At 35.7% G+C, this 15,428-nt stretch overlaps 1 protein-coding gene across 1 annotated transcript; it reads left to right on the plus strand.

The window, feature by feature from the left end:
* The first annotated feature begins 8,384 nt into the window (after positions 1 to 8,384).
* On the plus strand, positions 8,385 to 15,019 carry LOC139902920 (nuclear pore complex protein NUP98A-like). The gene is made up of 14 exons (XM_071885616.1): positions 8,385 to 8,466; positions 8,597 to 8,688; positions 8,779 to 8,851; positions 10,055 to 10,345; positions 10,592 to 11,185; positions 11,305 to 11,532; positions 11,619 to 12,256; positions 12,602 to 12,677; positions 12,785 to 12,827; positions 12,925 to 13,063; positions 13,199 to 13,315; positions 13,423 to 13,590; positions 13,921 to 13,984; positions 14,153 to 15,019. The coding sequence occupies exons 3-14, from the start codon at positions 8,833 to 8,835 to the stop codon at positions 14,812 to 14,814; spliced, it is 3,039 nt and encodes a 1,012-aa protein (XP_071741717.1). The 5' UTR covers positions 8,385 to 8,466; positions 8,597 to 8,688; positions 8,779 to 8,832; the 3' UTR covers positions 14,815 to 15,019.
* Positions 15,020 to 15,428: the final 409 nt, after the last annotated feature.

The raw sequence follows: 15,428 nt of genomic DNA on the forward strand, positions 1-15,428 counted from the left end.
GGGAACAAGAAAAAGTGGAATGGAGGTTATGATCGAGGTAACCAACAACAACCTTATAAGAAACAAGAAACCACGAAAGGTGCGGGTAGCGGTTCAGGCTTTGGTTACAAAGGACAAAGTCCTTTGTGCAACCGTTGTCACAAACATCATTTTGGTTACTGTAGTGTGTTGTGCACTAAATGCAATAGACAGGGACATCTTGCTGAAGATTGTAAGGCTCTCGTTACAAATGGTAACAAGACTCCTGCCACCAACGCAAATAGAACTGCTTTGGCTAACATTACTTGTTTTGGGTGTGGAAAACAAGGTCACTATAAGAGTCAGTGCCCGAATCCAGAAAAGAATGGCGGACCTGCACGTGGAAGAGCGTTTGTTATTAATGCTAGAGAGGCACGAGAAGACCCGGAGCTTGTTACGGGTATGTTTACCATTAATAACTTATCAGCATCTATTTTATTTGATACTGGCGCCGATAGAAGTTACGTGTGTATAAATTTTTACACTAAATTGAATTGTTCATCATTACCTCTAGATGCTAAGTACTTGATTGAGTTAGCTAATGGTAAACTAATTAAAGCCGATAAAATTTGTCGTGATTGTGAAATAAATCTAGCCGGAGAAACGTTTAAAATCGACTTAATACCCGTAGAATTAGGAGGTTTTGATGTAATAGTCGGCATGGACTGGATGTCCAAAATAGGAGCGGAAGTTGTTTGTGCTAAGAAGGCAATTCGTATTCCTGGTAAGGATAAAATGCCAGTGATGATTTATGGAGAGAAGGGTAATTCAAAGCTAAAACTCATTAGTTGTTTGAAAGCCAAGAAGTGTTTAGAAAAGGGATGTTACGCTATTTTAGCACATGTTAATAAAGTCGAAAAGAAAGAAAAGGGCATCAACGACGTGCCTGTGGCAAGAGATTTTCCTGAAGTTTTTCCAGAAGAGTTGCCGGGATTACCTCCATTTAGATCGGTAGAATTTCAAATAGATTTAGTACCAGGAGCTGCACCAGTGGCTCGTGCTCCATATAGACTTGCACCGTCCGAGTTAAAAGAACTTCAAAGTCAGTTAAAAGAATTACTGGACCGTGGATTCATACGACCGAGTACTTCACCGTGGGGAGCTCCAATTTTGTTTGTTAAGAAGAAAGATGGATCTTTTAGGATGTGTATAGACTATCGTGAATTAAATAAGTTAACTATCAAGAATCGGTATCCACTACCGAGAATTGATGACTTATTTGATCAATTGCAAGGATCATGTGTTTATTCAAAAATCGACTTAAGATCGGGCTATCATCAACTACGCGTCAAAGAAGAGGATATTCCGAAAACTGCTTTTCGGACACGTTATGGTCATTACGAATTTTTGGTTATGCCGTTTGGATTGACGAATGCGCCAGCTGTATTCATGGACCTCATGAATCGAGTTTGTAGTCCGTATTTAGATAAGTTTGTTATCGTTTTCATTGATGATATTCTTATCTATTCCAAGAGTGAGCAAGAGCATGAAGAGCATTTAAGGTTGATACTGGAGTTGTTGAGAAAAGAACAACTTTATGCTAAATTTTCTAAGTGTGCTTTCTGGTTGAAAGAAGTGCAATTTCTTGGTCACGTTGTTAATAGCGAAGGAATTCAGGTTGATCCAGCAAAAACTGAAGCTATTGAAAAATGGGAGACTCCTAAGACACCAACGCAGATACGTCAATTTTTGGGTTTAGCCGGTTATTATAGAAGGTTTATTCAAGATTTTTCCCGAATAGCTAAGCCGCTGACAACATTAACGCAAAAAGGGAAGAAATACGAATGGACCTCGGAGCAGGAGAACGCATTTCAATTACTGAAGAAGAAGTTAACTACAGCGCCTATTTTATCGTTACCTGAAGGGAATGATGATTTTGAAATATATTGTGACGCTTCGCGACAAGGTTTTGGTTGTGTTCTTATGCAACGAAAGAAAGTAATTGCATTTGCATCCCGACAATTGAAGATTCACGAGCGGAATTATACGACGCATGATCTAGAATTGGGAGCAGTCGTGTTTGCATTGAAGATGTGGAGACACTACTTGTATGGGGTTAAATTCACTGTGTTTACTGATCATAAAAGCCTTCAACATATTTTTGATCAGAAACAATTGAACATGAGGCAACGTAGGTGGGTCGAGTTAATAAACGACTATGATTGTGAAATTCGTTATCATCCCGGGAAGGCGAACGTGGTGGCCGATGCTCTAAGCAGAAAGGAACGAGAACCAATTCGAGTACGAGCGATGAACATAAAAATTCGCATGAATCTCAACTCACAAATCAAAGAAGTTCAACGAGAAGCACTTACTAAAGAAAACATAGGAAATGAAATAATGAAGAAGTATGAGAAGCAACTCGTTATGCGGGAAGATGGAATTCGATATTTTGCAAATCGTATTTGGGTACCGAAGTTGGGTGGATTAAGGAAGTTGATATTGAACGAGGCACATAAGACAAGATATTCGATACATCCTGGAGTTGGAAAGATGTACCAAGATCTTAAGACGCATTATTGGTGGCCTAATTTGAAGATAGACGTTGCAACATATGTTGGGGAGTGTTTAACTTGTTCTAAGGTCAAAGCAGAACACCAGAAGCCGTCAGGGTTACTTCAACAACCAGAAATCCCAGAATGGAAATGGGATGGTATTACCATGGATTTCATCACGAAGTTACCAAAGACTGCCTGGGGATACGACACCATTTGGGTGATTGTTGATCGTCTCACCAAGTCTGCACATTTCTTGCCTATAAAGGAAACGGATAGAATGGAGAAACTATTACGATTGTATATAAAGGAAGTTGTTTCAAGGCATGGGATACCTATTTCCATTATATCCGATCGTGATAGTAGATTTACCTCAAAGTTTTGGCAATCACTACAGGAGGCATTAGGAACTCGTTTGGATATGAGTACCGCATATCATCCGCAGACCGACGGGCAGAGTGAGAGAACAATTCAGACTCTTGAAGACATGCTCAGGGCATGTGTGATCGATTTTGGAAACGGATGGGATAAATATCTACCGTTAGCAGAATTCTCGTATAATAATAGTTATCATGCGAGCATTGGAGCTGCGCCATTTGAAGCATTGTACGGAAGGAAGTGTAGATCTCCTATCTGTTGGAATGAAGTAGGAGATCGACATTTAACTGGTCCCGAGATCATACACGAAACGACCGAGAAGATAGTACAAATCAAGGAGAGATTGAAAACAGCCCGTAGTCGCCAAAAGAGCTACGCCGATGTCCGAAGGAAACCATTAGAGTTTCAGGTCGGGGACATGGTTATGCTAAAGGTGTCACCTTGGAAAGGTGTAATACGTTTCGGCAAAAGGGGTAAACTGAACCCAAGGTACGTAGGCCCGTTTAAGATCATCGAACGCATTGGACCGGTAGCTTATCGACTCGAGTTACCGCAACAACTCGCCGGAGTACATAATACCTTTCACGTCTCAAACCTGAAGAAGTGTCTTGCAAAGGAAGACCTCACCATTCCTCTTGAAGAAATCCATGTCGACGAGAAACTACAATTCGTCGAAGAACCAATCGAAATCATGGACCGTGAAGTTAAACAGCTCAAACAGAGTAATATACCGATTGTTAAGGTTCGTTGGAATGCTAGAAGAGGTCCCGAGTTTACTTGGGAACGAGAGGATCAGATGAAACGAAAGTATCCGCATTTGTTTCTCGATGACGCAAAATAGGTACAATTTTAAAATTTCGGGACGAAATTTATTTAACGGGGAGGTAATGTAACGACCCGCACTTTTTCGATCATACTATACTTATAAGATTAATATTTACATAAATTAAACCTTGCCAACATGATAAGCAATCCAAATTGTCGAGACTTATATTTCCGAAAAGAGTTTTACACAACGTTTGACCGTCTAGTTTGACCGATGATATCACAAACTATACAATATATGATAATTATACGTTTGTGTATATAAATGTATATATACATATTTAAAATGATTAATAAATGTTTTAATATCTCATTTTATATTAATAACAACAAGTTATATGTGTATTTTGAAACTACTAACTTAAGTTTTCAAAACGATAACAATACGTAACGTTATTTGACATATATACTTAAGACTTATAATGTTTATACATATATTGTATAAGTAATGTATTTAATCACTTTTAAAGACTTAAATACATAAAATCATATAAGTGTATTCACAAAAGATAGCTATATTTGAATCCTCATTTCATTTTTCACAAAATTTCTATACGTATACCTAGAGTATTTGTACTCGTATCATACCTAGCTCCTATACGTATTTACTAATAGTAAATACACATCAAAATCACCACCTAACCAGCCATTATTCATGCCCTTAGAGCTAGGTAATTACTTTTGGATGATTACTTGACTAATTAGCAAGATTACAAACTAAAATTTTGTCCATGACACCTAATGGCCACGTTTTTGAAAGGCCTATATGTATCACCATTTTGTTTCATTTTTACTTCAAATCTCTTAGCAAAAACACACACTCTTTCAAGAACTCTAAACTCCATAACACTTCAGCAACTTATCAAGAAGATCTAGCTTCAAAAACACTAGTTAAACATCATAAGAAAACCATACAAAAACACTTCAAGAAATCCTTCCAAGAACACCAACTTACTTCCAATCTTTCATCCACTTCTATCACCCTTTTGATTCTAGCTTCTTACTTCTCTTTTACAGCAACTTCATCCAAGGAACTTGAGGTAGAATATATGTTCATAACCTTATTCGATTCATATATATATAGCTATCATACTTTGTGGTATACAAGTTTAACAACAAGAACATAGTTTGAATGTTTTCAAACTTGTTTGCAAACTAAATAGATCCTTCTAACTTAACTTTTAAAATACTTCAAGACCTGTAATATAACTTATGTATATGCTAATTTAACAAGGTAAAACTTGGTTTTTCAAAGTATAAGTATTTTTAGAAAAATGGTCATTAAATGATTTTGTTGTAACGAAAATGATTAACTTCATAAGTTTCACTAAAGTTTGACCTATGCCGTGTGATTTTGAATACAAACTAAGGTATTTACAGTTCATAGTCTTAAAGAGGGACTCGATCCAAGGAGATGGCAAGTTGAATCAACGAAAACGGACTTGTAACGAAGAAACTATGACCGAAACAAAATTGGTTATCCAAGGCTTAAATGACTTCGGGATTCATTGGAAAAATTTACATAAAATCACATACTTCTAAGATAACATGATATTTTATATATATGTACTTATAATTCAATTTTATATGGTTCAGGATCACCCGTAAACAACACGAGAAGATTAATCATAAGATCCCATGATTGTACGCAACACGTCATTTGACAACACCGGTACCATGGGTCAAGATTAATCTCGACCAATACATATACGTTGGGGTTTTATTTATTTCGTTGGGGGTTTTATTTATTGCGGGTATATTAAACATCTAAAAATGAACCATTAAAAATTGAATTACTAACATCGGAATGCTAACTTCGGACTAAGGAAATATTCAAAGTATTAAAAGTATAACAAGTATATATATATATGTAACGTTTGTTTAAAATGAAAACATATTGATATATTATATATGGATAGGTCCGTGATATCAACCGGAAGACCGAGTCAAATTATATATATCATCAAGACAAGTGTGAGTATATAGTCCCACTTTTAAACTCTAAATATTTCGGGATGAGAATACATGTATTTTATGTTTTACGATATGGACACAAGTAACTGAAAAATATATTCTACGTTGAGTTGTACCACTGGCATACTTCCCTGTAGCTTGGTAACTAATATTTACAGCGGTATTGTAAACGCGAATCCTGTTGATAGATCTATCGGGCCTGACAACCCCAACCGGACTGGACGACCAGTATTCAACGGTTGCACAGTACTTCGTTTTTGTGACTACACTTGGTACGGTGTAGTAAGATTTCATATTAAAGGGAATATGCGACGTGAAAATGTTAAGTATGGTTACCGAGTGCTCAACCACTTAGAATACTTTTATTAAACTGTTTATATACGAAATCTTGTGGTCTACATATATATATTGCTGCCGGCATTAAACCTATATCTCACCAACTTTATGTTGACCTTTTTAAGACATGTCTATTCTCAGGTGATTTCTAAAGCTTCCGCTGCATCATGTTGGATCTAACCAGGATCTTGCGTACGCATGTTTGTGTCAAAAATAAAACTGCATATCCAAGATGTTGTACTGTAAAATATGCTAGAAACCGTGTTGTTGTCATCATTTGTAAAGTTTGTAAGTCGAAGATTATCGCTAAACGTTAATCTTCTTTTTATTGTCTTAAGTTTGTAACAAAAATAATGGTTATGGTTTGTAATGTATAATATATGCAGTTTTCTTTCAAAAATGTCTCATATAGAGGTCAATACCTCGCAATGAAATCATACGTTATCTAACGCGTTCTTATGGTTAAGGACGGGTTATGACATATTTGGAGTTCCTAAAGTTCTCACACTAAAAAAGTTCTCACTGGATCCTCTCCCTATATATATATATATATAGTAGAGGGATCAAATGAGAACTTTTTTGGTGTGAGAACCCTGGGAACTCAAAAATACACCAAAATACACTGAAATTCGAGCAAAAAAAGTGGCGGACGAGCAAAAAACAACGAATTCGAGCAAAAAAAGGCGGGTGAACAAAAATTGATAGTCGAACAAAAAAAAGGCGGGCGAACAAAAATGTATTCTACATTTTTGAAATTCGAACAAAAGAATGTAGAACACATGATAGTTGGACAAAAATGTGTTCTACATTTTTGAAATTTGAACAAAAAAAATAGGCGGGCGAACAAAAAATTGATAGTTGAACAAAAAAAAGACGGACGAACAAAAATGTGTTCTACATTTTTGAAATTCGAACAAAAAAATGTAGAACACATGATAGTCGAACAAAAATGTGTTCTACATTTTTGAAATTCGAATTTTTTTTTGCTCGACTATAATTTTTTTGTTCATCTGTGTTTTATATTTTTGCTCGAATTTTCTTTTTTTGCTCGCCCGCGCACCTTTTTTGCTCGAATTTTAGTGTATTTGGAGTTCCTAGAATTCTCACACTAGAAAAGTTCTCACTGGATCATCTCTCCATATATATATATATATATATATATATATATATATATATATATATATATATATATATATATATATATATATATATATATATATATATATATATATATAGTTACATTACAGGATTGTAAGTATCTGAACTAACTATTTTGATATTTTCAAATTATTTATATTATAATTAGTTTGTACAATTTATAAAAAATACAGTATATTATTATATATATGAATTTTATATATCTCAGTATTTTGAACTATGTAACTTTTTGGTAATTTTACTTGATAACGTATCAAATAATCCGATTTACTAAATACCTAAAAACAGATTATTAGACTATTATATTATCAAAAAAATAAAAAATAAAAAATAAACACTATTAGTGTGTAACACATTTTGCTTAACTGATTATTTAATTCTTGAAAGTGAATAATGAGTTTGCAAAATGCTATTCCAAACATCTCTTAATTAAGATAGTCACCAAGTTCACCTAAGGGTGTTCATCGGTTCGGTTTTTAATTTTTCAGTTTATTCGGTTTGATATTTTCGTTTTTGAAACTTATAAAATCAAAGCCGAAAACCAAACCGAAACCAAATTTAAATATCAAAACCATAACCAAAAACGAACCGAAAACCGAATTTAATTTCGGTTTAGTTTCAGTTAAACCGAATATCACTAAAAATAAAAATCTTAACCAACATAAACTTACATATAAATTGAGAACAATGGTTGTGAAATTAATTTAAGTATACAGGGTACATAACATGCTTATTATTGAAATGAAAATGTAATAATACATCAAATATAATATAAATATATAGTAGATATTATAATTATAAATATGTTTTAACATGTTTTTAATTTTAATTCGGTTTTTAATTCGGTTTTCGGTTAACCAAATTTAAAATTTTCAAAAACAAAAACAAAAACAAAACCCAAAACTGAATTAAGAATTCGGTTTCGGTTTTGATCGATCCGAAAATCGTTTAAAAAATTCGGTTTGGTTTTTTTAAATTTGGATTGGATTCGATATTTGGTTTGAAACCAATTCGTTCTTTTTGATTAAAAATTCATAATTAAATTTCAAAAATTAAAAACTTAAATTTAAATATTTAAATTAGCGTATTGATTAAGCTAATTTTTAACCGACCCATTATAAAATAAGAAGTTACCTTGAGCTGTTTACCCGGTTAAAAATTGAATCAATTTTGGCTTAATCGTCGTGTTTACCGGTGTGACCTATTCACAGACACATCGCCTCTTTGTCTCAATCCCTCTCTTTGACAATCAATAGATCGTCTTCAATCCGTATATCTATAGGTACAATCGTAACCTTAGCTTATATCTAAATCTATATATTATTATTATTATTAGTACCTATTCGTATATTTTTTGTATTACGTTCGTTGTTATTTGAATTAACCCTAGCTTTAATGTTTTCTGTTTGCAGTTTGAATTCGAATAGACACTGAGCTTATTGATATTGCATAGTGGACACAAATTTGCAGGTGCACGCCCGTTTTCTGTTTGGGCGTAATACATGTAAGTTTGTTCCTACATGGTTGTGTATTTATTGATTTGTATATATGGTGATTTGTAATGTAATTTACGTGTATCAAATAATTTTTTCAGAGTTTGAGATCAGGAGCTTATCACTGGACTTGTATTAATAAGAAGGAAGGAACAATGTTTGGTTCTAGTAACCGTAAGTAGTATTTTTATTTAAAGCTATTTGACTTGATGTTTATATGCATATTCGTATCATCGTGTATTTGTTTTTACTTTTATTGAATAAGAATAAGAATATCTGTTGTGGAACTCTCATACATTATGAATTTATAGGAAAAAGTGGCAGTGGAGCACTACCTTGTTATTATGCTTTGGTTGCTAGTTATATAGTATTTTCAAAACTTGTTTTAATGCAAATATTTAATCATAATCATAATATCATGATTTCATGATAAACTTGTATTGTCATGTCACTTGAAGCTTTGAAGCAATAACTGAAATGGCGTCCTGGCAAAATAACATTATTTTATCATCCCACCAAATGTGTTGTACAGTTGTTTTCTGGCAAATGTCTCGAAGAGGTGGAGGGGTACTATTACCAATTGTTAATCTTACTTGAATGTATTTGGTGCCAATGAGATGCATCCTTGACTTCATTACTAACTTATTATCTACCTAAATATGAGGATACATAAGGGGAGATTATTGTATTTTTGTTGGAATATACACAGTTAGGAAACAGAATCGAACCCAAGGGTTCATTTTTTTTATTTTACCCAGGTCTGTAAATGGGGTATGTGGCTTATCAAAAACCTTGGTAAGCCTTTGGTTATGGTGACTTTGACACAAAACAACTAGGTTCATGTCAATTATAGACTCGAGTATGGTGTGATATTGGGTCAATAGCTAAAATAATACTTAGCCCTTTTGAGACTTTCAGTTTTATCTTCCAGTAGTAGCACTCTTCAAGCTTAAAGATCGTTGTCATTGTATTTTCATGGAAATCCATAGGAGCTAAGTAACGAACATACAAATCCATAAGAGTGGAGTCTATATGAAGCAAGTTAAGACCTGAAACCATTGTTGATGAATATATGCATATGAAAAAAAGATAAACAAATACCATCTCTGAATATTACTGAATTCTGAGGAGGCATGCTTGGTTCATTAAGATTTAATCATGATTATTAGTTAGCAATATTGAATGTAGGCATATGAAACATAGTTCTTGACATGCAACCAATATTGCATCATGCTGGCTTTACTAAATTTATGTTTGATTGTGTTGTGGTGGATGCCTGATTCTTGGGACACTCAATTACCCCATTTTTGTTTGTGTGGCCAGCAATCTAACTAAACTAAACTAAACTAACCAATTTTTTCTGATTACATGTAACAGCATTTGGGCAGTCATCGAATAACCCATTTGGGCAGTCATCCAATAACGCATTTGGGTCTCCATCAGTTTTTGGTCAGACAAATAATGCAAATAACAATCCTTTTGCTCAAAACCCATTTGGTGGCACATCTTCTTTTGGTGCTCAAACAGGCAGTTCTATTTTTGGTGGCACTTCGACTGGTGTATTTGGTACCCAGGCTTCCTCACCAGCGCCTGCTTTTGGGAGTGTGACGCCTGCTTTTGGAGCTTCATCAAGCCCGGCCTTTGGTGCTGCATCTTCATCTTTTGGTGGTAAGCACATCTATGAACATTTATAGGTTTAAATCTCAAATATTGGCTTCTCCTAATGTTAAACTTCTTTTTATATTTCATATATGAACATTTATATGAAATAGTTTCATATATGTTTTGCATATATGTTCTGCATGTAATAGTGCCATATGTTGATCATGCATTTTGTTCTTTAGCCTTCTTATTGTTGTTTATGAGTTATTTCTTAACATTATATGTGATTATTTCATTTCCTTTACATTACAGGTTCGTCTGCATTTGGGCAAAAGCCTGCATTTGGTGGCTTTGGATCCACAACTCCATCAACCCCTTTCGGAAGCACATTTCAGCAATCGCAACCTGCATTTGGAACCAGTGCATTTGGCTCTTCAGCGTTTGGAGCTTCAAGTCAACCCGCTTTTGGTACTCCTAGCACACCAACATTTGGGTCTACAACCACACCCGCATTTGGGTCTACAACCACACCCGCATTCGGTTCTACAAACACACCTGCATTTGGTGCCACTAACACACCCGCATTTGGTTCTACACCAACACCAACATTTGGAAACACGGGCTCTGCGTTTGGCGTTTCTAGCTCGCCTGTTTTTGGGTCAAGTACACCAGCATTTGGGTCATCAAGTACACCAGCATTTGGGTCATCAAGTACACCTGCATTTGGTGTCTCAAGTACTCCTGCATTTGGCGCTTCGCCTACCCCTGCTTTTGGTGCTACTACAACAAACCAGTTCAATTTTGGGTCAAGTCCTGCTTTTGGTCAATCAACGTCTGCATTTGGTAGCAGCAGCAGCCCATTCGGTACTTCCACCTCAGCCTTCGGGTCTCAAAGTTCACCCTTTGGTACTAAATCTTCTGTAGTTTTGTCACAATTATTGATTCTTTACAAATTTAACCTTTTTACTGTTCACAATGAATATGAGTATTCAGTTTCCTGACATTTTGTTTTTACAAACATGCAGGAGCTCAGGCAACAACACCAGCGTTTGGGAGTCCCGGTTTTGGTCAATCATCTTTCGGTGGTCAACGTGGGGGAAGTCGAGTAGCCCCTTATTCTCAGACACCTGAAACAGATGGTGGTACTAGCACACAGGCTGCTGGGAAACTGGTGTCAATATCAGCGATGCCCACATATAAAGAAAAAAGTCATGAAGAACTTAGATGGGAAGACTATCAACTAGGAGATAAAGGTGATAATCATTGTGTTGTTTTTCTCAATAATATTAATTAGTATTTATTATTATTTTATTATATATATATTTTTTATTTATTTCAGGGGGCCCAAATCCTGCAGGTCAGTCTACTGGTGGAATGGGCTTCAATACTAACAACACACAGGCAAACCCTTTTTCTTCGACGCCTGCATTTAGTCAGCCTGCAAATCCGTTTTCTTCCACTACATCTACCAACCCATTTGCCTCTAAGACATCAACTTTCAGTACTCCAGGTTTTGGGAGCTCAACTCCTGCCCTTGGTTCATCACCCTTTGGTACTGCAACATCTAATCCTTTTGGGTCAACACCATCACCAGCACCATCTGCATTTGGGTCAACACCAGCACCATCTGCATTTGGGTCAACTCCTGCTTTTGGGTCTACAACTTCTACTTCTATTTTTGGCACTCCCAATACATCACCTTTTGGATCATCGTCAGTATTTGGTGCAACTCAAGCCCCGGTAGCAAGTTCATCATTTGGAAGTGGCTTAAACTTTGGAAACACTCAACCGTCCCCATTGTTCCAGTCAACCACACCCTCTTTAGGACAAACAAGTTCTCCTTTCGGGCAGACCACCTCAACTTTTGGGCAAGCAGCCCCAGCCTTTGGGCAGAGTACTCAGGCATTTGGTCAATCAAGTCCATTTGGAGGAAACATGTTCTCAAGCACACCAAGTACAAGCATGGGATTTAATCAGGTAACTGTGAGTTTCTTCTGATAATTTTTATATGTGCTTACGATTAACTGTTGTAGTTACTTTGCATAATCTCAGGACTCTTCTTTTACCCTTAGTTATTGTTAATTGTCCATTACTTTATTAAATATGTATGTTACTGAAAATGTATTGGATGCCAATCTTTGTGTTCAAGGTTTGCTTTCTCATTTTTTGGTTATGCTCTTTTCTGAACCATTGATTTTTCTGAATCTGATTGATTGCTTTATTAGGAATTACTTGCATGCTTTTTTGATATTTTAAACTGGTGTTTCAGCTTTGAATCCAGTATATTAGTCACTATTAAACTCATGTTGGTTTGTTATATAGCCATCCCTTTCAACGCCATTTCAATCCGCTCAACCAACTCAAACTACTGGTGGTTTTGGCTTTTCTGCACCAGCAGGTGACCCAATGCATCCAACTTTTCCTAGATTCCATGCATATCATTTTAATTTTCATTCATTTAATTTCTCCATAAAATTTCTTACATTTCTGACCGTTTATTAACAGGTGGCACATCAAACATTCTCGGACAGAATAATTTTGCACAACAGTATGTCACATCTACTGTCATATCATTTTACTCGTACATTCAATTTCCTTTGTTTCATTATTTGATTCTCAAAGCATTTTTATCTGTGATTTGCCAGGTCAGCCAATCAGAGCCCTGCACTTGCACAACCTCAGTCTATTACAAATCCTTTTGGAACGCTGCCAGCAATGCCCCAAATGTCAATTGGTCGTGCGGGAAATGCACCTTCAATTCAATATGGAATCTCAAGCTTGCCAGTAAGTATGATATAAAAATTTAAATAATCAACTACAACCCCTTGTTTTGGGCTGCGTTCAATTTCTGTATCACACTTTAATAAGAAACACACATATATGGTACACATTTAATGTAGTTTACATCCATTCCTATAGGTTGTTGACAAGCCTGCGCCAATGAGGATATCGTCTGTTTTGACTTCTCGACATCTTTCTCAAAGGCGGGTTAGGTTGCCAGCAAGAAAATATAACCCGGAAAACGATGGTCCAAAGGTTATTTTTTAGTTTATAAACTACAACTCATCATTCTCTTTTTCATGATCATATATTGTTTTCAGGAGTAAGAATTATTTTTAATAATGTGATTGGTTATTATGCAGGTTTCATTTTTCAGTGATGAGGAGGACACTACCAGTACCCCGAAGGCCGACGCTCTTTTCTTTCCCAGGGAGAATCCGAGATCTCTCGTGATTCGCCCCATGGAACAATCGCCCCGAAAAGCTTCTGTGGAGAAACTGAAATCTGTATCTTCTCCTGCACAAGTTAATGGTAACGTTTATTGCCTATGTTATTAGTACTAACAAGTGGGTATTGGGAACAGTAACCATGAAGTTGGTATATTTGCTAACAAGTGGGTATTAAAAAACTCATGAAGTTGGTTTTTTTTTTAAAGTGAAAAGTCTCTTGAAAAAAGATGACGTCAGCTGAAAAGACGTGACATGTGGACAGTAACCATGGGATGGTAGTTAGTATATTTGCTAATCTAAATAGACAACAATCTAAAGCACATGTTGTTAGCAAAATCCAAGGATTATTCAAATTTTGTTAATATTAAGAAGTTTTATTTATTATCATTATTTGATTGATTTTTGGGTTCGGGTGAACATACTGAGTTTGCTTCTACCAGTCATCAAAATGGTCACTCGGCAGAAAATGGGAACGGTAAGATTATTCTCTTATTCTTTATATTTGATTTCCAAATGCCTTGATTTTTGCCACCGCCATTATTTTGACAATTACTCTTCACTTCAAGTATTGAAACACATAATTTTTTGCATGATCATGCATTTTTTAATAGTCAAGTGTCTAATCGCCATGTGGATTTTGTAGGAAATCATACTGAAAACGTCATTCAGAAGGAACACACCACTCCTATCAAGTCGACCCAGAAAACAAATGGTATACACGACGATCCAAAATCAGACTCATACATTACTCTAACTGGTCACCGAGCCGGCGAGGCAGCAATCGTTTACGAACACGGGGCCGATATCGAGGCACTAATGCCCAAACTACGTCATTCAGATTACTACACCGAGCCTCGGGTCCAAGAATTAGCAGCCAAGGAGCGTGCAGAACCCGGTTTTTGTCGCCGTGTAAACAATTTTGTAGTCGGGCGTCATAATTATGGAAGCATAAAATTTCTTGGTGAAACAGATGTTAGACGGTTGGACCTTGAGTCTCTTATCCAATTTAATCATCGTGAAGTGATTGTTTATATGGACGAGACAAAGAAACCGCCCATTGGACAGGGTCTTAATAAGCCCGCTGAAGTCACACTTTTGAATGTTAAGTGTTTGGATAAAAAAACGGGACGACATTTCACTGAGGGACCTAGAGTTGAAAAATATATAGAGATGTTAAAAAAGAAAGCAGAGGACCAAGGTGCCGAGTTTGTTTCGTATGATCCGATTAAAGGGGAATGGAAGTTTCGGGTTAGCCATTTCAGTCGGTACGGACTCCAAGATGATGACGAGGATGACAGCTTTTAGCCTGTTTTTAATACTTGTTAATATAGTGTCTTGGGCTGTGCTGGTCGTAGGTTTTGTTATTATGGTTTGAGAACATTACGATTTTTTATTTTTGTCAAGGTTGGTTGCAATGTTCACTCGTGAAAATGTCAATGATGGTTATAATACTTGTGAATTCGAACAAAATTTGTTAATTTGCAGGTTTGTTTTTTGAATACCTTATAAATGATGCTGATTCTAGATTTATAATGGTTGTCGCTCCTGCCACTTTTGTTCATAAAATCACAGTTAATATACACTGTGAACTCGACTTGGTATCATATGTTTGTGGATATTCCGTTCGATTATTGACTTAGGATTCTGACTCTGCAGCTTTGGGGTCAACCTATTACTGTCACACAAATGCTATTTGGCCAAGTTGAATTCAATCTTCACAAAACTGAACCCATGGCTGTACAAGTGTTGGGTATGTTGAGCTAAGTCACCTTTATATGTGTACAAGGTTTACCAAATGATATTTTTCTGTTCCTATTTTAGTTTGTCATATCTTCAATTTTAGTTCTCGAAAAAGTATATGATCCCACTATTAAAAATTAGATCAATATGATCATGTTTCTTGTTTGTGTAACTAGATA

Source organism: Rutidosis leptorrhynchoides, chromosome 3, assembly GCF_046630445.1.
Source record: "Rutidosis leptorrhynchoides isolate AG116_Rl617_1_P2 chromosome 3, CSIRO_AGI_Rlap_v1, whole genome shotgun sequence".
Lineage (NCBI taxonomy): Eukaryota > Viridiplantae > Streptophyta > Magnoliopsida > Asterales > Asteraceae > Rutidosis > Rutidosis leptorrhynchoides.